This window comes from Acanthopagrus latus, chromosome 8 (genome assembly GCF_904848185.1).
Source record: "Acanthopagrus latus isolate v.2019 chromosome 8, fAcaLat1.1, whole genome shotgun sequence".
In the NCBI taxonomy this organism is placed as follows: Eukaryota; Metazoa; Chordata; class Actinopteri; order Spariformes; family Sparidae; genus Acanthopagrus; species Acanthopagrus latus.
Window position 1 is genome coordinate 5,533,566 of NC_051046.1, and position 24,902 is coordinate 5,558,467.

The 24,902-nt window shown below is 43.2% G+C and overlaps 2 protein-coding genes across 2 annotated transcripts; both read right to left on the minus strand.

The window, feature by feature from the left end:
• Positions 1–259: 259 nt before the first annotated feature.
• Positions 260–23,769, minus strand: ces2b (carboxylesterase 2b). The gene is made up of 35 exons (XM_037108037.1): positions 23,485–23,769; positions 22,659–22,851; positions 22,439–22,580; positions 21,645–21,778; positions 21,393–21,546; positions 21,195–21,299; positions 20,908–21,006; positions 20,660–20,803; positions 20,491–20,568; positions 20,268–20,406; positions 20,027–20,176; positions 19,863–19,935; positions 19,424–19,777; positions 19,204–19,345; positions 18,857–18,990; positions 8,796–8,949; positions 8,598–8,702; positions 8,100–8,198; positions 7,849–7,992; positions 7,681–7,758; positions 7,458–7,596; positions 7,212–7,361; positions 7,052–7,124; positions 6,613–6,966; positions 6,393–6,534; positions 6,046–6,179; positions 5,699–5,852; positions 5,504–5,608; positions 4,919–5,017; positions 4,668–4,811; positions 4,506–4,583; positions 1,309–1,447; positions 1,057–1,206; positions 896–968; positions 260–808 (listed from the first exon to the last, which is right to left on the minus strand). The coding sequence occupies exons 1-35, from the start codon at positions 23,558–23,560 to the stop codon at positions 625–627; spliced, it is 4,815 nt and encodes a 1,604-aa protein (XP_036963932.1). The 5' UTR covers positions 23,561–23,769; the 3' UTR covers positions 260–624.
• LOC119024863 (carboxylesterase 5A-like) lies at positions 13,012–16,928 on the minus strand. Its single transcript, XM_037108043.1, has 5 exons — positions 16,820–16,928; positions 14,362–14,500; positions 14,110–14,259; positions 13,949–14,021; positions 13,012–13,861 (listed from the first exon to the last, which is right to left on the minus strand). The coding sequence occupies exons 2-5, from the start codon at positions 14,465–14,467 to the stop codon at positions 13,678–13,680; spliced, it is 513 nt and encodes a 170-aa protein (XP_036963938.1). The 5' UTR covers positions 14,468–14,500; positions 16,820–16,928; the 3' UTR covers positions 13,012–13,677.
• Positions 23,770–24,902: the final 1,133 nt, after the last annotated feature.

Genomic DNA, 24,902 nt, shown 5'->3' on the forward strand with positions numbered 1-24,902 from the left:
TATAACAATTGTGCCAGTTACAACAGCGACACCTGATAACATAAATTACACTGTAAACAATATTATGGCTCCTACAGTGACTCTTGTTAATCTCACATAGTAAAGTGCCCTCTAGGAATACATGTGGTGCCTTTTTTCATATTTCTCACACCTGTGTGAACAATTTTGTTGTTTGTGTGAATAGAGGGTGAAATAGTTTGACAGTGTTGAGTCAGGTAAAACAAACATGTCTAAATAATACACAATGTTGGCCAACAACTTCAAAAGATTTTTTTTATTTTAGATCATTAAAACTGAGTTCCTCGTGGTGAAGAGGCCCTACATATTTCCTTTGGGGCTTTTTAGATTTTACAGAAACATTTGCTGTGATCTGCCTTGGACAACTTTCAGGTAATTGGTGAACTGGGAAAATGCTCATACAAAAAAACACACTTTGATTGATTGATTGAGGAAGATACACTTTGAAAGGACCTTCTTTTGAATTTCATAAAATTTGTTCTCCAAAGGCCACAAAAAATACATCAGTTTGTTTAAATATTAATTTTATGAGGCGTATTAAAGGGTAAAAATTCAATAATAAAAAAAACTAGAATTGATGTACTGGATACAGAAAGGGTGACTGCTCTAAAGCTCGCTGTGCTTCTTCTCTTTCTGTTGTTGGATCTTCTCTGGGAGCGTCTGAGTCAGGAAGACAAACCGGTCCTTCTTCAAGCTCTGACCAGTTACCTGCTCCTTTAAACGAATTTCCAGGTAGTGTTCTTCTGCTCCATACTTTGGCCAGTGTGCAAGACCATCCCCATTAGGAGACCTAGACACATACACATGCATTAAAGACAAGTTTGTATTAATATTGTAATATTGCTGTATTATAACGCGTACTGAGGTTAATTCTTACCCTGTGCGAGCAAAGTTAGCCCAGTAGCTCATCATGGTTCTGCTCAACTGCATCTCCTCTTCAGAGCATTCACCTAAAACAACGATATTCTTGTTACACATCCAGAGAAAATCAAGACCTCTGGTGCTCTGCTCAAAAATTATTTTTCATAATGCACTTACCACTTAACTTGACATGGGAAGTTGTGAAGCAAAATCCTAATACTGTCATGATTTCATCTCCATGGTCACAGCCAACAAAGCTCGGCCTTATGTCCTGCAGGAGTTTGGGAGGATACTGGTACTCATACAGGTACACGGGGGCGCCCGCATCTATTGGCGGACAAATGAGTGTGTTATTATGTTGCTGTGTGACAGTGAATATTAATTAATAGTTCTGAAATAGATTGGATTAGTCTTAAGTAAATAAACAACCTCTGTGGGTATTTGCTGTCTTTATGGCTGGAATGGTAAATATCAGATCTCCCAGCATCTCTGTGAACCCATCTCTATTTTTCACACGATCTTCACCATTTCCAATGTATTCCTCTATGATCAAACCTCTGATGATGGGCTTGAGAAAAAGAGGAACACATGTTAAAGAGGTTCAAGCATAATTAAACAGTAACACTGTATTTTATGTCTGTCTTTTGAAGTGCCCTGCTAATTTCTTTATATGGGTTTATTACATTTGTTTGTGTTACATTGTTGTAGTAAAGTGTTCTGATGTGGGCCTCTACATTTATTGCTGCTGTTAATATTTGTATGGTAAATGTAGTGAGTGAAGCCAAAATGTCCTATGTTTTGAAAGGCCTCTGAACACCTCAAGTTTCTGTTATTTGGGTTCTCATTAGTTTGGGCAGGTGTCAATCATTTTCTCTGTTATTCAGCATCAGGCCTCTCTGCCATTTAGCCAGAGTCATTTTCAATGTGTGTTAATTAAACTAAAACATCCCAAATTATACTAGTAGCTTTCACCCTTTCGAGTTTTTGCTTCCGTGACCTCTCGTGCTGCCACACACTTGGCTTGCCGGTAGCCATGAAGATCCCCAATAAAATGACAGAGTCTCTAGTTGGAGCACCTTCCATTACCCCTTCCCAGGGCCTACATGAAGGACGGGTATGAGACCTATCCCCGACCTGAAGGCGCAGGGAGGTGAACATGTCGTTCACTGGGGAGAACCCCAACCCATGGCGGCTGAGCTGGGGAGCTATAAACAAGCCCACACCAGCTCGGTGCATCTCACCGTGGGCAACTCCAGAGTCAAAGAGACTCCAGCCTCTCTCAAGGAGTTGGGTTCCAGAGCCCAGACTGGCGTGGAGGTGAGCCCAACTATTTCGAGCCGGTACCGGTCAGCCTCCCGCACTAGCTCAGGCTCTTTCCCCCCCAGCAAGGTGACATTCCATGTTCCTATGGCCAGTGTCACCTTCCAGAGATTGGGTCATCGGGGCCCCCGCCCACAACCACCATCCAAATCGCACAGCACCGGCCCCTTCTGAACCCTCCTGCGGGTGATGAGCCTACTTGAGGGCGGGCCCATGTTGCTCGTTTAGGCTGCACCCACCCGGCCACCAGGCATACGCCTGCGAGCCCCAACCCCAGGCCTGGCTCCAGGGTGGGGCCCTGGTGATGCCATTCCAGGTGCCGTGAACTTCCTTGTTTTTATCTTTTTCATCAAGGGCTTTGGAACCGCTCTTAGTCTGACCCATCGCCTAGGACCTGTTTGGCTCGGAAGACACTACTAGGGACATTAAGCCCCAGACAACATAGCTCCTAGGATCATTCAGGTGCTCAAACCCCTCCACCATGGTAAGTTGGCAGTTCAAGGAGGGTTCTGGGAAAAGTTCGGGGAGGCCATGGAGGAGGACTATCGGTCAGTTTCGAAGACATTCTGGCAAACCATCCGGCGCCTCAGGAAGGGGAAGCAGTCCTCCATCAACACTGTTTACAGTGGAGGTGGGGAGCTGTTGACCTCGACTGGGGACATTGTCAGGCGAGGGAAGGAATACTTCAAGGATCTCCTCAATCCCACTGAAACACCTTCTATTGAGGAAGCAGAGGCTGAGGACTTGGAGGTTGATTCATTCATCACTCAAGCCGCAGTCACTGAGGTAGTTCGGAAGCTCCTCGGTGGCAAGGCACCAGGGGTGGATGAGATCTGCCCTGAGTACCTCAAGTCTCTGATGTTGTGGGGCTGTCTTGGCTGACACATCTCTGCAGCATCATGTGGCAGTCAGGGACAGTGACTCTGGACTGTCTGACCAGGGTGGTGGTCCCTCTTTTCATATAAGGGGACCGCAGGGTGTGTTCCAACTATCGGGGGATCACACTCCTCAGCCTCCCTGGGAGGTCTATTCCAGGGTACTGGAAAGGAGAATTCGGCCGACAGTCTAACCTTGAATTAAGGAGGAACAATGCGGTTTTCGTCCTGGCTGTGGAACACTGGACCAGCTCTATCCCATCTGCAGGGTGCTCAAGGGTTCATGGGAGTTTGCCCAACCAGTCCACATGTGCTTTGTGGACTTGGAGAAGGCATTCAACTGTGTCCCTCGTGGCATTCTGTGGGAGGTGCTCCGGGATTATGGGGTAGGGGGCCGTCTGCTGCCCTTTGTCACCAGTTCTTTTCATTATCTTTATGGACAGTTTTTCTAAGCGTAGCCAGGGGTCGGAGGGGGTAGGGTTTGGGAGCCACTGGATTTCATCTCTGCTTTTCGCAGATGATGTTGTCTTGTTGGCTCCTTCGAGCCAGGAACTCCAGCATGTCCTGGGGCGGTTGGCAGCCAAGTGTGAAGCAGCTGGGATGAGAATCAGCACCTCCAAGTCTGAGCCATGGTTCTTGACCAGAAAAAGGTGGCTTGCTCCCTCCAAGTTGGGGGAGAGCTCCTGCCTGAAGTGGAGGACTTTAAGTGTCTTGTGGTCTTGTTCACTAGTGAGGTAAGGATGGAGTGCGAGATTGACAGGCAAATCGGCGCAGCGGCTGCAGTAATGCGGTTGTTGTATTGGTCTGTCATGGTGAAGAAAGAGCTGAGCCGAAAGGCAACGCTCTTGATTTACCGGACAATCTATGTTCCTATCCTCACCTACCTCACCTCATAAACTTTGGGTCATGACCGAAAGTTTAAGATCCTGCATACAAGTGGCCAAAATGAGTTTCCTCTGCAGGGTGGCGGGGCGCTCCCTTAGAGATAGGGTGAGGAGCTCTGTCACCCGGGAGGAGCTCGGAGTAGAGCCGCTACTCCTCCACATCTAGAGGAGCCAGATGAGGTGGCTCAGGCATGTGTATCGGATGACCCCTGGACCCCTTCCTCGGGAGGTGTGCCTAGCAAGCCCCGCCGGGGGGAGACCTCGAGGAAGACCCAAGACACCCTGGAGTGACTATGTCACTCGGCTTGCCTGGGAACGCCTTGGGATCCTCCTGGAGAAGCTGGAGGAAATGGCCGGGGAGAGGGCAGTCTGGGTGTCCCTGCTCAGACAGCTGTCCCCTCAATTTGGCCCCAGATAAGCAGAAGAAGATGGATGGATTGATAGATTGATGGATTGTTTTCACCAATTCACTCCCATGCATTCTGATACATGAAAGGGATATTTATGAAAATCATAAAACAGAGTTGAGTGAGACAGCTACACTTACATCAGGGTTGAAGATTGAAATGATGTTCTGGACCTGCTCCAGATCCATTCCCTCAGTCCAGTTTGGAGGCGCAAAGAACTAAGGGAAGACAAAGCTGGAATTAATATTTCAGACAAAATCAAAGTGGGCTCATATGGCAATCAATTAAACATTCACACTTACACCAGGAAGTAACCAGCCCCCTTCATCATCATTAACACCAGTCATGAATGGCACAGTGAGAAGTTCAAGTTTCTGGAACAGCTCATCAACAGGTTTGGTCAGGAAGTGTCCATCAACATTTATGGCATATCTTAATTGTTCATTCTTGAGACAACAAAATGTATGAAGAGAAAAAAAAAACATTTAAAAATGGCTGCATAATAACAATCCCATGAAGTCAACTGTTTTTAGTTTTGCATACAATAACTTACTTTCGTAATATCCACAAAAGTATCTAAATCGATGTTTTTCAAGCAGTCAGCGACTTTCTCTGTGCTTTCAAAGCTACAGCCAGTTATATTTGCCACCACCTGAGGACATTTTAGAAAAACAAACACATTTTGATATTCTCAGTATAGTACACAAAAGCTTGGCACTAAGTAGACCACATACCTCTGCCTAGGGCTGGACGATATGGCTGAAAAATGTTTATTAATTCAATCAAGTCTGATCCAGTATGAAACTCAATAGTCCTGTATTACTCTAAATTCTAAACCAGCCCTTAATTGCTTGACCATAATTTAAGCTCACCATTTCTAGGAACCACATCTAATTGCACTCACTGATAGATACCAGCCACCTCAATGCACCTGTGTTTTTGTTCTTCCATCATGCTCAATCCATTATTCCATTGGAAATAAATGCCCTATCTCGCAATGTTAAAGAAAGCAAAAACATGTTTTCCTTGATCCGTCCCTTGTCTATTGTGGGCCGAGACCCATCCTACTCATCCTGCTAATCCTGCTCATAAACCCACTAACCTAACAAAGAAAATAATAAAGACACTGATAATCAACCTGTGTTGTAGGTAGGGGATCATTTGCCATGAGTATATCCATTGCAGCAGTGCCACTCTCAGCAATGGCATGGTGGAACAGGCCGTTGGACAGTGGAGAGAGAAGCTGATTTAAGTGACAAATAAATGAAAAGTTATCTGAGCAGCCGTGACATGACTGTGCAGTTAAGTGTTTTATCTGCTGAAGGATCCTTACCAGGAGGGATACACTCACTCCACCAGCCGACTCCCCAAATATAGTAACTAAATCTGGGTTTCCTCCAAAGTTGTGAATGTGCTCCTGGACCCACCTCAGAGCTTGGACCTGGTCCAGGAGACCAAAGTTCCCTGACATGTGCTCATCTCCAGTGCTGGATAGAACACACAAATATCTTCAAGGTTATGTTTACAACTGCTGGTCAAAGTGAGTAAATAAAAAGTACAATAAAGAGAAATTAAAGTTTGAAAAATTGGAATATAGTTCACATTTGGCATAGATGGGATCAAAAGAAGTAGAACTCAATTGAGTCTTAGTCTTGGTCTGTGCCAAGTCAGTCTTTTTACCTGAGAAAGCCAAGAGCTCCCAAACGGTACTGGATCAGAACCACAACCACATCCTGGTATGCTGCCAATGCAGAACCATCATACGATGAAGCTGACCCCATAGCAAACCCTCCACCATGGATCCAGACCATGACCTGGCAAGACATAAGGATGTTTTAACTTAATTCTAACAGAGCTTGTGAGAATCTCAACTAAACTATAACAAAATAAAGACTGTTATCTGACAAAAACTGGTTGTGACAAATCAGGTATATTTAAAGGTGAAAATAAAATGTAAACTTCTCCATGAACAGAGCTCAGTCTCAGTAGGCACCACTTCTCTCCCATCTGCTGCTTAGGGTTCTTACTGGGAGCTTGGCATTGGGAGCTCTGTTTGCAGGAGTGTAGACATTGAGGTAAAGGCAGTCTTCTGAAATGTCTGGGATTTCTGGCAGCGTGGCACCAAATTTTTCAAGCAGATCATAAGTGAGCTGAATATGCTGAACACACCTGAGAAAAGAGACATGTTTTATCAATAAGTATTGTCATAATTTCTCCAAGCGTGATATGCAACAAATGAAGCCTTACATGAGTGGCTGCTGGGTGGCATCCCTCACTCCTTTCCAGGCCTCTACAGGCTGTGGTGCTGCCAGTCTCAGAGCAGGGCCTACAGGTGGCTTGGCGAATGGGACACCCAGGAAGGCATGGACTCCAGTCAACTTCCCCTTGACACTCACAAACATACCTCTCAGGCTGCCGAGCTTTGTTTGGACTTCAGGTGTTTTCAGTTGCTGAACCTTCTCCGGGAGCGTCTGAGTCAGGAAGACAAACCGGTCCTTCTTCAAGCTCTGACCAGTTACCTGCTCATTTAAACGAATTTCCAGGTAGTGTTCTTCTGCTCCATACTTTGGCCAGTGGGCAAGACCATTCCCATTAGGAGACCTAGACACAAACACATGTCAAAAACAAGTTTGTATTAATATTGTAACATTGTTGTATTATAACGCATAATGAGATTAATTCTTACCCTGTGCGAGCAAAGTTGGCCCAGTAGCTCATCATGGTTCTGCTCAACTGCATCTCCTCTTCAGAGCATTCATCTAAACAACGATATTCTTGTTACACACCCAGAGAAAATCAAGACCTCTTGTGCTCTGCTGAAAAATAATTTTTTATATTGCACGTACCACTTAACTTGACATGGGAAGTTGTGAAGCAAAATCCTAATACTGTCATGATTTCATCTCCATGGTCACTGCCAACAAAGCTTGGCCTTGTTTTCTGTAGGAGTTTGTGAGAATACTGGTACTCATACAGGTACACAGGAGCGCCTGCATCTATTGGCGGACAAATGAATGTGATATCATGTTGTTGTGTGACGGTGAATATTAATTAATGGCTCTGAAATAGATATGAGTAGTCTTAAGTACTACCTCTGTGAGCATTAGCTGCCTTTATGGCTGGAATGGTGAACATCAGATCTCCCAGCATCTCTGTGAAACCAGCTCTATTTTTCACACGATCTTCACCGTTTCCAGTGTATTCCTCTACAATCAAACCACTGATGATGGGCTTCAGAAATAGAGCAACACATGTGTTTAAAAGGTTTGGGCAAGATGAAACAGTAATACTGTATCAGGCCAGTGTCTGTCTTACATCGGGTTTTAAGATGGAAATCGTGTTCTGGACACTCTCCTGATCCATTCCCTCAGTCCAGTTTGGAGGAGCAAAGATCTGAGAGAAGACACAGCTGGAATTAACATTTCAGACAAAATCAAAATATTTAATGGGCTCATATGGCAATCATTAAGCATTCACACTTACACCAGCAAGTAACCAGCCCCCTTCATCATCATTAACACCAGTCATGAATGGCACAGTGAGAAGTTCATGTTTCTGGAACAGCTCGTCAACAGGTTTGGTCAGGAAGTGTCCATCAACATTTATGGGATATCTCAATTGTTCATTCTTGAGAGAACAAAAATGTATGAGGAGAAAAAAAATAACGCATAAAATGCTACATAATAACAATCCCATGAAGTCAATTGTTTTTAGTTTTGCATACAATAACTTACCTTTGTAGTATCTACAAAAGTATCAAGATCAAGGTTTTTCATGCAGTCAGCGAGCTTCTCTGTGCTCTCAAAGCTACAGCCAGTTACATTCGCTGCCATCTGAGGACAACAATGTAGAAAAACAAACATTTTATTATATTCTCAGTATTGCGCACAAAAACTAAAATGGCACTCGCAAATACTAGCCACCTAAAAATGCTCAGCAAGATCCATCATTCTCTGAGAAATTATGCCCTATCGTGCAATTTTAAAGAAAGAATGAAAAATTAATATTAATGAAAAATTCTTATCCTGGATCTGACTATTTGTCAGGATCTAGACCAGGAGTCAATGGGTCCATTCTAAGCTGAGATCCATCCAAATCTGTTCAACAGATTTTTGTGTAAACCTGCTGTCAAACCAACTGACCGACTAACTAACCAACAAACAGGTAAACAAACGGACACAGGTGAAAACACAACCTCCTTGGCAGAGGTAATAAACACACTGATAGTCAACCTGTGTCGTAGGTAGAGGATCGTGTGTAATAAGTAAATCCATTGCAGCAGTGCCACTCTCAGCAATGGCGCGGTGGAACAGGCCGTTGGACAGTGGAGAGAGAAGCTGTTGATTTAAATGACAAATAAATGAAAAGTTATCTGAGCAGCCGTGACATGACTGTGCAGTTAAGTGTGTTATCTGCTGAAGGATCCTTACCAGGAGGGATACGCTCACTCCACCAGCCGACTCCCCAAATATAGTAACTAAATCTGGGTTTCCTCCAAAGTTGTGAATGTGCTCCTGGACCCACCTCAGAGCTTGGACCTGGTCCAGCAGACCAAAGTTCCCTGACATGTGCTCATCTCCAGTGCTGGATAGAACATACAATTATAATCTGTAAGACTACATGAGAAACAAATGAGAAATGCCAAAGTATGCTAATTCTAACTGCGTAGTCAGTCCTTTTACCTGAGAAAACCCAGAAGTCCCAAACGATACTGGATCAGAACCACAACCATATCCTGGTATGCAGCCAGGGCGGAGCCATCATACATTGAAGCTGAGCCAATACCAAACCCTCCACCATGGATCCAGACCATGACCTGGCAAGATGTAAGGACATTTTAACTTAATTCTAATGGAGCTCATAAGAATCTAAATCAAGATAAAATAAACCAAACAAAGACATTCATCTGAATAAAGCAGAGAACTGATGCTGACAAACACACTCTTAGAAATAAGGGTTCCTAAAGGGTTCTTCCTGAGGGGCTGGGATTCAAACCTCCACATCATAAAACATTAAAATGTTCACAAATCTTCCAAAATGTATTTCTAATTGAAGATGTTTGTGTTGGATCAGTTCCCAATTTTGTTGGTCTGTTGGTCAAACTGAACTGACTGAAGCAGCATCAGTCATACAAGTGTGTGAAATCTGTCATGTTGCTGATTCCATTAGTCCTGTCCTCAATTTTGACCTGTTCCCCCGTACCACACAGCCTGTCCTGTTCTGTTGACCTATCCTCACAGTCTCCTGTACTTATCTGTAATTGTTCCAAAATGTATTAAAAGTAAACGTTTTACTTTGTCAGATTGTTTTCTCTATTTAAACATTACTCATTCAAACATAGAATGTTAAAACTGAGCCACAGCATACAATAAACAGGATCAGTATTTTGTTTTTGCCAGATCTGTAGAATACAGCAAGGTTCATTGTAAAAACCTCAAAAGACAATAGTCAAAAACAGGGAATATCTGGAGCCTCCAGGGTGGATTCTAAATGAGACCGTTGGAATATAAAAGAGTTCTGTACTTAACACCTGGGTCAGTTCTCGTTAGCACTGAAAGAAAGCAGAAAGGTTCAGGATAGAACAGCCAATAGGGGTTCTGAGTGGAACCACTGAACCATGAAAGTTTCTCTGTGGACAAATGTTCAACCTTTCATGTTAGGTTTTTGGTAGAACCTTTGAAACCTGTAATTCAGCAGCACCAACTGCAGCGCAGGGTTCTTACTGGGAGCTTGGTGTTGGGAGCTCTGTTTGCTGGAGTGTAAATGTTGAGGTAAAGGCAGTCTTCTGAAACGTCTGGGACATCTATCTCCAAGGAACCGAATAGTTCAAGCAGATTATGAACATGCTGTTTATTCTGAACACACCTGAAAAAAGAGACATGTCTTATCAATAAGAATTGTCATAATTTCTCCAAGCGTGGTATGCAACAAATGAGGCCTTACATGAGTGGCTGCTGGGTGGCATCCCTCACTCCTTTCCAGGCCTCTACAGGCTGTGGTGCTGCCAGTCTCAGAGCAGGGCCTACAGGTGGCTTGGCGAATGGGACACCCAGGAAGGCATGGACTCCAGCCTCCTTCCCCTTGACGCTCACAAACGTACCTCTCAGGCTCCCGAGCTTTGTGTGGACTTCAGGTGCTTCAGGCAATGAGGCAGATTCATAATGAGACACTTCACAATTTATTCATTAATTTTCCATTCCAAGTAATATTGTAGTCTATCACTATTTTTTTTGCTATATTTGCTAAAATGATCATTATGATCTGACAGTAGAATCAGATACAGGTCAGCTGTCTGTGGCTCCACCCAGTGGCCCTAATTTGATTTGCAAGAGTCCACTGCTCCGGATCAACACAACCAATCAGAGCTGAGGAGAGTGTCTGAGAAGTGTCATGCAGCAGGCACTTATGCTGCAAGTGACGAGTGTTGCATAATACAGCTACTTTCCATTTCAGCTCTGTTGAGCCATGTGAGACAATCACAGTTCCTCTTTCTCGTGCTTGCCATCCTGTTATAACTCATTTATAGTTTACAGTTAAATGGCATTGTTGACATGATAGAAAACAAAACAACAATTTTGTTAACAGATTAATCGTGAACATCTGCTGGTTCCATCCTCTCCAGTGTGACAGATTTTCTTTGTGCAAATTTAACTTGAATAATACTGTTTATACCAAACATGTTGATGATGTCACCTTGGGCTGTGGGGCACTTTAGGGGTTTAACTATTTGAACTAAAACTTCATACAGTTACTGATTAATCAAAGTATTACCAACATATTTATCATTTACAAAATACAGCTCTCCAAACTGGCGCTGTGCCTGTCAGGCAGCAGAACTGGTTTGGATAATTTGACCAAATTTCCTTCTGGGTATTTATTTAATAATCTCTACAACTAACCTGGTGGATAACATGTTATTATAATAGAAACAAAACTAAATAAAAAGACATCCAGCATAAAAATAAAAAGATGCATTACATTGCTCCATTTTACACCACATTTAGTAAGGAGTTCATTAACACACACAGTTATTCTCATTTAATATTAAGCTGCATAAAGCCAGAACCAGCCAACACATCTGAAAGTCACACCATGATAAGGCTTTGAGTTTCACCTTTGGACACAATGTGCATGGCCAATATGTGGATGAGAGGGTAAACAGTGTCAACAGGTAAGAAGGCGCTATGAGAAATGCATTTAAAAGCCCGTGTTGTTGCTCAGACTGACAGTTTGTTTATTTAGAGCTACAGCTCACAGCAATGCTCATTAATGTCGACGATGCATCATGCATATAAAGTAGTAAAGTCCTTCTTACCGTGTAGGTCTGCAGCCACGCACAGAAACCAAACGGACATTAAACAGAAGTAAGTTTGCTTCTCTCGGAGCTCCATGGTGGGGCTGTGACGGGTTGCAACACTCTGCTGGAGGAAGCGCAGAGACGAAGTGCTGCCTCCCAGGAAGCCTCCTGCTTTTAACTCGGACAGAGGCCGTGCTGCAGCTCACAGAATGACGTCATCAGGTTTGACAACACCACGACAGGTGATACCCGAGTTGAGACCTCCCGCCTCCTTTTAAATTTCTGTGTCTTTCTCAAAAATCCCAAACCATGGAAGTCAAATAAGCGGTAAAACTCGGCAAAGCAAGTCCCCACTTTGTTTTGCGGTACGCGTGCATGCTAGGAATTACGGTAAGAGCGACGAGGGACCAGTTTAAAGTTAATGTTTTCACATGCATTCAGTCTGTCAATAAGGAATGAATGAACTAGTACATTCATAAAAATACAAACTGCGTGAAAAAATTAAACAATGTTAAAATCAGTGTTGTTTAAAAATTTAAATAATAGAGATGTTCTCTTATGGCACAGACAGTATTTGGCCATTCCCATGTAGAATCTCAAAATTAAAGCCATTAATAAAAGTACCGACATGAAAGGCCTTAGTTACTGCAAACTGTAACCAAAAGGCCAAAACATATACTCAGTTTTTTTTTTTGCCATCTCGTCCATTTTTCACCTCTGATCACACAGTCTCCAAAACTTTAATGTTCAAAAGGCAAATTAAGAATAAAAAATTACATTTGCCTATTCGGCAGTTACAGAGTGGCCTTGGTTGTATGTGGGACAGCTCCTACTGGCATTATTATTCATTATGTAATTAACTGGGTTATGGTTCAAATCCCAGGCTGTGTGAACTGCCAGAGGAAAGGTACGTACAGTGCGCACAGGTTTAAAAAGAGGTTTGACAGGCTTGAAAAGACAAAAAAAAAAAAGATTAACCTGCCTGCTGTTGACCAGCTTGGTAGTTAAATAAACACTGAGCCACACGTAGGTGTAAAGTACAGTGGGATTTAACGTTACAACCTACTTTGCCTATTTATTTTATTGTAGCTTATCATGCTGTTACACAAATATGTTTTAAATGAATATATAATATCTAAGATAGCAGACTAAAATAAAAATGTTAAAACAGGTGGAGCACTGCTCAAGTCCAGGTCACCCTCCCCTCATCCACTACTCCTTATTTACCTGACAAACCCTGTTAGCGTCAGATTTATTCAATTTTAAGAAGGGCCAGATTTGAAAGTAAGTGAAGTGCCAAGGGGCCAGACTTTTACATTCCCTATGTCTGACTTGTGAAGCTCAGAATGTAAATGTTCCAACAATGTATGTTTATTTTGATCTCACAATTGAAAGACAGACATTATACAAAAATATGGGGAAAAAATAATGCTCCTTTTTAATCCTAGAAGACTGCAGGTTTTCTAACATTTGCAACAAAAAAAATGTCTGCCCAAGCATCATCGACTTGATTTAGTCACATTTTTTAAATTTCCTCTGCAATGTACAGCATTTGTTTGTTCCATTCTCCTCTCTGCAAGTCCTCTGTATCCAGCTATTTGAATAATAAAAGAACCTTTTTTTCATATCTGCTGACTTAGTTTTGGTTTGTGTATCACATTACTGCAATGATGCATGTAAAGTGTTCTCAACTATCACTTAAAAATCTCCTGTTTTGGTGTTTTATTTGAGAGACAGTTACAGTTTGATTACAAGATTTGTTACACCTCACAATACAGCCCTACATGACATGAGGAGTCAACACAAAGCAAACAAACCACTTTTATACCCATTAAAACATGAGGTTAAGTGACTGTAAGCCAACACTTCATGCTACTGAGTTGCTTCCGACCAAAAGATTTAATTGACGTACTTCTTCTGCAAAGGCTACAAAAAGTAAATCAAGTTGTTAAAATATTAACGTTATGAGGCGTGTTAAAGAGTAAAAAATTGAAGAGAAGAAAGAGGTGACTGCTCTACAGCTCGCTGTGCTTCTTCTCTTTCTGTTGTTGGATCTTCTCTAGGAGCGTCTGAGTCAGGAAGACAAACCGGTCCTTCTTCAAGCTCTGACCAGTTACCTGCTCCTTTAAACGGATTTCCAGGTAGTGTTCTTCTGCTCCATACTTTGGCCAGTGTGCAAGACCATCCCCATTAGGAGACCTAGACACATACACATGCATTAAAGACAAGTTTGTATTAATATTGTAATATTGTTGTATTATAACGCGTACTGAGGTTAATTCTTACCCTGTGCGAGCAAAGTTAGCCCAGTAGCTCATCATGGTTCTACTCAACTGCATCTCCTCTTCAGAGCATTTACCTAAAACAACAATATTCTTGTTACACATCCAGAGAAAATCAAGACCTCTGGTGCTCTGCTCAAAAATTATTTTTCATAATGCACTTACCACTTAACTTGACATGGGAAGTTGTGAAGCAAAATCCTAATACTGTCATGATTTCATCTCCATGGTCACAGCCAACAAAGCTCGGCCTTATGTCCTGCAGGAGTTTGGGAGGATACTGGTACTCATACAGGTACACGGGGGCGCCCGCATCTATTGGCGGACAAATGAGTGTGTTATTATGTTGCTGTGTGACAGTGAATATTAATTAATAGTTCTGAAATAGATTGGATTAGTCTTAAGTAAATAAACAACCTCTGTGGGTATTTGCTGTCTTTATGGCTGGAATGGTAAATATCAGATCTCCCAGCATCTCTGTGAACCCATCTCTATTTTTCACACGATCTTCACCGTTTCCCATGTATTCCTCTATGATCAAACCTCTGATGATGGGCTTGAGAAAAAGAGGAACACATGTTAAAAAGGTTCAAGCATAATTAAACAGTAACACTGTATTTTATGTCTGTCTTTTGAAGTGCCCTGCTAATTTCTTTATATGGGTTTATTATATTTGTTTGTATTACATTGTTGTAGTAAAGTGTTCTGATGTGGGCCTCTACATTTATTGCTGCTATTAATATTTGTGTGGTAAATGTGGTGAGTGAAGCCAAAATGTCCTATGTTTTGAAAGGCCTCTGAACACCTCAAGTTTCTGTTATTTGGGTTCTCATTAGTTTGGGCAGGTGTCGATCATTTTCTTTGTTATTCAGCATCAGGCCTCTCTGCTATTTAGCCAGAGTCATTTTCAATGTGTGTTAATTATTGTAAAACATCCCAAATTATACTAGTAGCTTTCACCAATTCGAGTTTTTGCTTCCATGACCTCTCGTGCTGCCACACACTTGGCTTGCCGGTACGCATGAAGTCCACCAATAGAATGGCAGAGTCTCCAGTTGGAGCACCTTCCAGTACCCCTTCCCAGGGCCTACATGAAGGACGAGTATGAGACCTATCCCTGACCTGAAGGCGGGGAGCTATAAGCAAGCCCACACCAGCTTTCTGCCTCTCACCGTGGGCAACTCCAGAGTCAAAGAGACTCCAGCCTCTCTCAAGGAGTTGGGTTCCAGAGCCCAGACTGGCGTGGAGGTGAGCCCAACTATTTCGAGCCGGTACCGGTCAGCCTCCCGCACTATCTCAGGCTCTTTCCCCCCCAGCAAGGTGACATTCCATGTCCCCATGGCCAGTGTCACCTTCCGGAGATTGGGTCATCAGGGCCCCCGCCCACAACCACCATCCAAATCGCACAGCACCGGCCCCTTCTGAACCAGGCACACGCCTGCGAGCCCCAACCCCAGGCCTGGCTCCAGGGTGGGGCCCTGGTGATGCCATTCTGGGTGACTTGAACTTCCTTGTTTTTATCTTTTTCATCAGGGGCTTTGGAACCGCTCTTAGTCTGACCCATCGCCTAGGACCTGTTTGGCTTGGAAGACACTACTACGGACATTAAGCCCCAGAAAACATAGCTCCTAGGATCATTCAGGTGCTCAAACCCCTCCACCATGTTAAGTTGGCAGTTCAAGGAGGGGTCTGGGAAAAGTTCGGGGAGGCCATGGAGGAGCACTACTGGTCAGTTTCAAAGAAATCCTGGCACCTCAGGAAGGGGAAGCAGTCCTCCACCAACACTGTTTACAGTGGGGGTGGGGAGCTGTTGACCTCGACTGGGGACATTGTCAGGCGGCGGAAGGAATACTTCAAGGATGTCCTCAATCCCACTGAAACGCCTCCTATTTAGGAAGCAGAGGCTGGGGACTCGGAGGTTGATTCATTCATCACTCAAGCCACACTCAATGAGGTAGTTCGGAAGCTCCTCGGTGGCAAGGCACCAGAGGTGGATGAGATCTGCCCTGAGTACCTCAAATCTCTGATGTTGTGGGGCTGTCTTGGCTGACACGTCTCTGCAGCATCATGTGGCAGTTAAGGACAGTGACTCTGGACTGTCTGACCAGGGTGGTGGTCCCTCTTTTCATATAAGGGGACCGCAGGGTGTGTTCCAACTATTGGGGGATCACACTCCTCCTCCAGGGTACTGGAAAGGAGAATTCCGCCGACAGTCAAACCTTGGATTAAGGAGGAACAATGTGGTTTTCGTCCTGGCCACGGAACACTGGACCAGCTCTATCCCCTCTGCAGGGTGCTCAAGGGTTCATGGGAGTTTGCCCAACCAGTCCACATGTGCTTTGTGGACTTGGAGAAGGCATTCAACCGTGTCCCTCGTAGCATTCTGTGGGAGGCGCTCCGGGATTAAGGGGTTGGGGGCCCTCTGCTGCCCTTTGTCACCAGTTCTGTTTATTATCGTTATGGACAGTTTTTCTAGGCATAGCCAGGGGTCGGAGGGGGTCGGGTTTGGGAGCCACTGGATGATGTTGTCTTGTTGGCTCCTTCGAGCCAGGAACTCCAGCATGTCGGTTGGCAGCCAAGTGTGAAGCAGCTGGGATGAGAATCAGCACCTCCAAGTCTGAGCCATGGTTCTTGACCAGAAAAAGGTGGCTTGCTCCCTCCAAGTTGGGAGCTCTTGCCTGAAGTGGAGGACTTTAAGTATTTAGTGGTCTTGTTCACAAGTGAGGTAAGGATGAAGTGCGAGATTGACAGGCAAATCGGCGCAGCAGCTGCAGTAATGCAGTTGTTGTATTGGTCTGTCATGGTGAAGAAAGAGCTGAGCCGAAAGGCGACGCTCTTGATTTACCGGTCAATCTATGTTCCTATCCTCACCTACCTCACCTCATAAACTTTGGGTCATGACCAAAAGTTTAAGATCCTGCATACAAGTGGCCGAAATGAGTTTCCTCTGCAGGGTGGCGGGGCGCTCCCTTAGAGATAGGGTGAGGAGCTCTGTCACCCTGGAGGAGCTCGGAGTAGAGCCGCTAGTCCTCCAGATCTACAGGAGCCAGCTGAGGTGGCTCAGGCATGTGTATCGGATGCCCCCTGGATGCCTTCCTCGGGAGGTGTGCCTAGCAAGCCCCGCCGGGGGGAGACCTCGAGGAAGACCCAGGACACCCTGGAGTGACTATGTCACTCGGCTGGCCTGGGAACACCTTGGGATCCTCCTGGAGAAGCTGGAGGAAATGGCCGGGGAGAGGGCAGTCTGGATGTCCCTGCTCAACAGCTGTCCCCGCAACTTGGCCCCAAATAAGCAGTAGGAGATGGATGGATGGATAGATTGATGGATTGATTTCACCAATTCAGTCCCATGCATTCTGATACATGAAAGGGATATTTATGTAAATCATAAAACAGAGTTGAGTGAGACGGCTACACTTACATCAGGGTTGAAGATTGAAATGATGTTCTGGACCTGCTCCAGATCCATTCCCTCAGTCCAGTTTGGAGGCGCAAAGAACTAATCGAAGACAAAGCTGGAATTAATATTTCAGACAAAATCAAAATGGGCTCATATGGCAATCAATTAAACATTCACACTTACACCAGAAAGTAACCAGCCCCCTTCATCATCATTAACACCAGTCATGAATGGCACAGTGAGAAGTTCATGTTTCTGGAACATCTCGTCAACAGGTTTGGTCAGGAAGTGTCCATCAACATTTATGGGATATCTTAATTGTTCATTCTTGAGACAACAAAATGTATGAAGAAAAAAAAACATTTAAAAATGGCTGCATAATAACAATCCCATGAAGTCAATTGTTTTTAGTTTTGCATACAATAACTTACTTTCGTAATATCCACAAAAGTATCTAAATCGATGTTTTTCAAGCAGTCAGCGAGTTTCTCTGTGCTTTCAAAGCTACAGCCAGTTATATTTGCAACCACCTGAGGACATTTTAGAAAAACAAACACATTTTGATATTCTTAGTATAGTACACGAACCACATACCTCTGCCTAGGGCTGGACGATATGGCTGAAAAATGTTTGTTAATTCAGTCAAGTCAAATCCAGTATGAAATTCATTGGTCCCGTATTACTCTAAATTCTAAACCAGCCCTTATTTGCTTGACCATAAATCAAGCTCACCATATCTAGGAACCACATCTAATTGCACTCACTGATAGATACCAGCCACCTCAATGCACCTGTGTTTTTTTCTTCCATCATGCTCAATCCATTATTCCATTAGAAATAAATGCCCTATCTTGCAATGTTAAAGAAAGCAAAAACATGTTTTCCTTGTCTATTGTGGGCCGAGACCCTGCTCATAAACCCACTAACCTAACAAAGAAAATAATAAATGCACTGATAATCAACCTGTTTTGTAGGTAGGGGATCATTTGCCATGAGTAAATCCATTGCAGCAGTGCCACTCTCAGCAATGGCATGGTGGAACAGGCCGTTGGACAGTGGAGAGAGAAGCTGATTTAAGTGACAAAAATTAGAGGTTATTTGAGCGGCAGGAACTTTGCAGTGAGTGAAAAAAGTGCTTTACATGCTAATTGATCCTTACCAGGAAGGATACACTCACTCCACCAGCCGACTCCCCAAAAATAGTGACTGAATCTGAGTTTCCTCCAAAGTTGTGAATGTGCTCCTGGACCCACCTCAGAGCTTGGACCTGGTCAAGCAGACCAAAGTTCCCTGACATGTGCTCATCTCCAGTGCTGGATAGAAGATACAATTATAATCTTCAAGGTTATGTTTACAACTGCTGGTCAAAGTGAGTAAATAAAAAAAAGTACAATCAAGAGAAAATAAAGTTTGAAAAATTGGAATATAGTTCACATTTGTCATAGATGGGATCAAAAGAAGTAGAACTCAATTGAGTCTTAGTCTTGGTCTGTGCCAAGTCAGTCTTTTTACCTGAGAAAGCCAAGAGCTCCCAAACGGTACTGGATCAGAACCACAACCACATCCTGGTATGCTGCCAATGCAGAACCATCACACGATGAAGCTGACCCCATAGCAAACCCTCCACCATGGATCCAGACCATGACCTGGCAAGACATAAGGACGCTTTAACTTAATTCTAACAGAGCTTGTGAGAATCTCAACTAAACTATAACAAAATAAAGACTGTTATCTGACAAAAACTGGTTGTGACAAATCAGGTATATTTAAAGGTGAAAATAAAATGTAAACTTCTCCATGAACAGAGCTCAGTCTCAGTAGGCACCACTACTCTCCCATCTGCTGCTTAGGGTTCTTACTGGGAGCTTGGCATTGGGAGCTCTGTTTGCAGGAGTGTAGACATTGAGGTAAAGGCAGTCTTCTGAAATGTCTGGGATTTCTGGCAGCGTGGCACCCAATTTTTCAAGCAGATCATAAGTGAGCTGAATATGCTGAACACACCTGAGAAAAGAGACATGTTTTATCAATAAGTATTGTCGTAATTTCTCCAAGCGTGATATGCAACAAATGAAGCCTTACATGAGTGGCTGCTGGGTGGCATCCCTCACTCCTTTCCAGCCCTCCACAGGCTGTGGTGCTGCCAGTCTCAGAGCAGGGCCTACAGGTGGCTTGGCGAATGGGACACCCAGGAAGGCATGGACTCCAGCCTCCTTCCCCTTGACGCTCACAAACGTGCCTCTCAGGCTGCCGAGCTTTGTTTGGACTTCAGGTGATTTATGTTGTTGGATCTTCTCCGGGAGCGTCTGAGTCATGAAGACAAACCGGTCCTTCTTCAAGCTCTGACCAGTTACCTGCTCCTTTAAATTAATTTCCAGGTAGTGTTCCTCTGCTCCATACTTTGGCCAGTGGGCAAGACCATCCCCATTAGGAGACCTAGACACAAACACATGTTAAAAACAAGTTTGTATTAATATTGTAATATTGTTGTATTATAACGCATAATGAGATTAATTCTTACCCTGTGCGAGCAAAGTTAGCCCAGTAGCTCATCATGGTTCTGCTCAACTGCATCTCCTCTTCAGAGCATTCACCTAAAACAATGATATTCTTGTTACACACCCTGAGAAACAAACCCAGATGTCTGGTGCTTAGCTCAAATGTTGATTTTCATACTGCTCTTACCACTTAACTTGACATGGGAAGTTGTGAAGCAATATCCTAATACTACCATGATTTCATCTGCATGGTCACTGCCAACAAAGCTCGGCCTTCTGTCCTGCAGGAGTTTGGGAGGATACTGGTACTCATACAGGTACACGGGGGCGCCTGCATCTATTGGCGGACAAATGAGTGTCATGTTGTTGTGTGATAGTAATGATCAAATAATAGTTCTGAAATAGATATGAGAAGTCTTAAGTACTACCTCTGTGAGCATTAGCTGTTTTTATCGCTGGAATGGTGAACATCAGATCTCCCAGCATCTCTGTGAACCCATCTCTATTTTTCACACGATCTTCACCATTTGCAATATATTCCTTGGCGATCAAACCTCTGATGATGGGCTTGAGAAATAGAGCAATGAATGTGTTAAAGAGGTTTGGGCATAATGAACCAGTAATGCTGTATCAGGCCAGTGTCTGTCTTACATCAGGGTAGAATAAGGAAACTGCATTCTGGACACTCTCCTGATCCATTCCCTCAGTCCAGTTTGGAGGAGCAAAGAACTAAGGGAAGACAAAGCTGGAATTAACATTTCAGACAAAATCAAAATATTTAATGGGCTCATATGGCAATCAAGTAAGCATTCACACTTACACCAGCAAGTGACCAGCCCCCTTCATCATCATTAACACCAGTCATGAATGGCACAGTGAGAAGTTCATGTTTCTGGAACAGCTCATCAACAGGTTTGGTCAGGAAGTGTCCATCAACATTTATGGCATATCTTAATTGTTGATTCTTGAGACAACAAAATGTACAAAGAGAAAAAAAAATATAAAAACGGATGCAAAATAACAATCCCACAAAGTCAATTGTTTTTAGTTTCGCATACAATAACTTACATTCGTAAGATCCACAAAAGTATCTAAATCGATGTTTTTCAAGCAGTCAGCGAGCTTCTCTGTGCTTTCGGAGCTACAGCCAGTTACATTCGCTGCCATCTGAAGACAACAATGTAGAAAACCAAACATGTTATTATATTCTAAGTATTGTGCACAAAAACTAAAATGGCACTAATAGATACCAGCCATCTACTGACCAACTAACTAACCAACAAACAAATAAACAGGCAGACACAGGTGAAAGCACAACCTCCTTAGCAGAGGTAATAAACACACTGATAGTCAACCTGTGTCGTAGGTAGAGGATCTTTTGTCATGACCATATCCAGTGCAGCAGTGCCACTCTCAGCAATGGCGCGGTGGAACAGGCCATTGGACAGTGGAGAGAGAAGCTGTTGATTTAAGTTACAAATAAATGAAAAGTTATTTGAGCAGCCCTGACATAGCTGTGCAGTTAAGTGTGTTATCTGCTGAAGGATCCTTACCAGGAGGGATACGCTCACTCCACCAGCCGACTCCCCAAATATAGTAACTAAATCTGGGTTTCCTCCAAAGTTGTGAATGTGCTCCTGGACCCACCTCAGAGCTTGGACCTGGTCCAGCAGACCAGAGTTCCCTGACATGTGCTCATCTCCAGTGCTGGATAGAAGATACAATTATAATCTGTAAGACTACATGAGAAACAAATGAGAAATGCCAAAGTATGCTAATTCTAACTGCGTAGTCAGTCCTTTTACCTGAGAAAACCCAGAAGTCCCAAACGATACTGGATCAGAACCACAACCATATCCTGGTATGCAGCCAGGGCGGAGCCATCAAACATTGAAGCTGAGCCAATACCAAACCCTCCACCATGGATCCAGACCATGACCTGGCAAGATGTAAGGACATTTTAACTTAATTCTAACGGAGCTCATAAGAATCTCAATCAAAATACATGAAACTAAACAAATACATTCATCTGAATAAAACAGAGCACTGATGCTGACAAACAAAAATGTATTTCTAATTGAAGATGTTTGTGTTGGATCAGTTCCCAATTTTGTTGGTCTGTTGGTCAAACTGAACTGACTGAAGCAGCATCAGTCATACAAGTGTGTGAAATCTGTCATGATGCTGATTCCATTAGTCCTGAATAAATTAAATGTATTTAATTCATTCAGTTCCTTTTATTTCACCTACTTTATCAATTTGTATCATTACCTCTGTTATTTCAACTAATTCATGAAATGTATTTTATTGTCCTTTGTAATTGTAAATTGTATTCTTTCTTTGTTCTGTCAAAGCACTTTGTAAACCATGTTTTTAAAAGTGCTATACAAATAAAGTTATTGTTATTATTATTAGTAGTAGTAACAATGTTATTATTACTGTTGTAATTATTTTTTGCAGCCCAATTGTAGATGGGCATCAGTATTCATTTTGACTATTGTGGATTCTTCAAAGCAAACAGAGCTAGCTTCTCCATGAACACTATCCAGAGCTCAATCTCAGTAACTCAGCAGCACCACCTGCAGCGCAGGGTTCTTACTGGGAGCTTGGCGTCAGGAGCTCTGTTTGCAGGAGTGTAAATGTTGAGGTAAAGGCAGTCTTCTGATATGTCTGGGATTTCCATCTCCAAGACACCGATTTTTTCAAGCAGATTATGAACTTGCTCTTTGTTCTGAACACACCTGAAAAAAGAGACATGTCTTATCAATACGTACTGTCGTAATTTCTCCAAGCGTGATATGCAACAAATGAAGCCTTACATGAGTGGCTGCTGGGTGGCATCCCTCACTCCTTTCCAGGCCTCTGCAGGCTGTGGTGCTGCCAGTCTCAGAGCAGGGCCTACAGGTGGCTTGGCGAATGGGACACCCAGGAAGGCATGGACTCCAGCCTCCTTCCCCTTGACGCTCACAAACGTACCTCTCAGGCTGCCGAGCTTTGTGTGGACTTCAGGTGCTTCAGGCAATGAGGCAGATTCATAATGTGACATGTCACAATTTATCAATTCATTTTCCATTTCCAATTAAAGTACATAAAAAATAATATTTCTTCCAATTATGGCACACTCACAGTTACTCTCATTTAATATTAAGCTGCATAAAGCCAGCACCAGCCTACATATCTGAGTCACACCATGATAGGGCTTTGAGTTTCACCTATGGACACAGTGGGGGATGTGGTTAAGAGGGTAAAGAATGTCAGCTTATCAACTCACCCACAGTTAGTCTCATTTAATGCAGGATTTCTGTGTGTGTGACTGTGGTAAAAATAAAGAGCTTTCAGCGTCGGAGTTGAGCCGAAGATGGATTGAATGTAAACTTGGACCGGAAACCGGTGACAAACACGTGCAGAAGTGTGTAACAGCGTCTTTAGAAACTAACTGGTGTTGTTCCGTGTTATTCCGTGTGTGACACCAGCAGCGGGCATCGCCAGTATGAGGGTGAGAGGGTAAACAGAGTCAACAGGTAAGAAGGCGCTATGAGAGATGCGTTTAAAAAGCGGATCCACTGCAGCTGTTGCTCAGCTCACAGCGATGCTCATTAATGTCGACGATGCATCATGCAAATAAAGTAGTAAAGTCCTTCTTACCGTGTAGGTCTGCAGCCACGCACAGAAACAAAACGGACATTAAAAAGAAGGAAGTTTGCTGCTCTCGGAGCTCCATGGTGGGGCTGTGACGGGCTGCAACACTCTGCTGGAGGAAGCGCAGAGACGAAGTGCTGCCTCCCAGGAAGCCTCCTGATTTTAACTCGGACAGAGGCCGTGCTGCAGCTCACAGAATGACGTCATCAGGTTTGACAGGTGAGACTTTCCGCCTCCTGTCAAGGTCCTGAGACTTTACACTCACCCTATCTCCTAATCTACTGCCAGCCCTCTGTATATCTGACAAGACCAACCTGCCTGCTGTTGACCATCCAAATGAACGCTGAGTCACAAGTAGGTGTAAAGTACAGTGGGATTTAAGGTTACGACCTAATGAATTGTTAAGATAGACTAAGATAAAATTGTTATTGAAGGTGGAGCACTGCTCAAGTCCAGGTCGCCCTCCCCTCTTCCATTACTCCTTATTTACCTGAAAACCCCTATTTGTCTCAGATCTATTCAACAAAGGCCTATTAAACTACGTTTTTTTTAAGAAGGGCCAGATTTGAACGTAAGTGAAGTGCCAAGGGGCCAGACTTTTACATTCCCTATGTCTGATCTATGAAGCTCAGAATCTAAATGTTCCAACAATGTATTTTTATTCTGATCTCACAATTGAAAGGCAAACATTATACAAACGTATGGAAAAGAATAATGCTCCTTTTTAATCTGAGGAGTTGGTTGTGAGTTTGATTTTCCCCTCTGTTTAAACAGCCGGGTTAAAGTTGCAGTATTTTTGTGCTTTGCAAAATGAACTTGAATTAGACTGTTGATGTAACTGATATATAATTGTAATAGGTTTATATTTCACCAAATCCATTTTTGGATTTGTGTGTTCGCATCTAATTCTGTGTTTATTTGGGGGAGCTTTTATTTTGGTACATTAATATAATTTAAATAATTTTGATGTGACCTTTGACATTTCTGTGACGTCACTTCCTGTGAATTCCGGACCCCGTGAGGGGAGGCGAGAGTTACAAGTGTTCCCAAGTGCAGTGTGTTAAAAAAAAAAAAAAAAAAAAAAAACACTGAACAGACCTGCAAATGTTACTTGGTGTGCTTCAAGGGAAGCTGCAAGGGAAGTTGCTGTACTCATTTTGATGTATTTTACACAGAATAAATCCCCCCCAGTCAGCAAGGCAGAAATTGTCCTTGTCTCATTCTCCATCATCCACAAACACAACACAGAGCCTGTAACTAACCAGTGTGTCAGGCCAGACCAGCTACATTTATATCAAACATTTTCAAGATGTCAACTTGGGGATTCAACTATTTGAACTAAACCTTTATACAGTTCATGATGAATCAAAGTATTACCAACATATTAATCATTAATAAAATGTAGTCATGATAAGATATTAGAA

Bases quoted from the DNA above. Each gene is read 5' to 3' on its own strand.
- ces2b (XM_037108037.1), bottom strand. From the start codon at position 23,560: ATGGAGCTCCGAGAGCAGCAAACTTCCTTCTTTTTAATGTCCGTTTTG. The intron at 21,300-21,392 runs GTAAGGATCCTT...TTAAATCAACAG, and splicing joins GAGTGAGCGTATCCCTCCTG to CTTCTCTCTCCACTGTCCAA. The intron at 19,778-19,862 runs GTAAGAATTAAT...GTTTGTGTCTAG, and splicing joins GCTAACTTTGCTCGCACAGG to GTCTCCTAATGGGGATGGTC.
- LOC119024863 (XM_037108043.1), bottom strand. From the start codon at position 14,467: ATGGGAAACGGTGAAGATCGTGTGAAAAATAGAGATGGGTTCACAGAG. The intron at 14,260-14,361 runs GTTGTTTATTTA...GTCCGCCAATAG, and splicing joins GACAGCAAATACCCACAGAG to ATGCGGGCGCCCCCGTGTAC. The intron at 14,022-14,109 runs GTAAGTGCATTA...TTGTTGTTTTAG, and splicing joins TTCCCATGTCAAGTTAAGTG to GTAAATGCTCTGAAGAGGAG.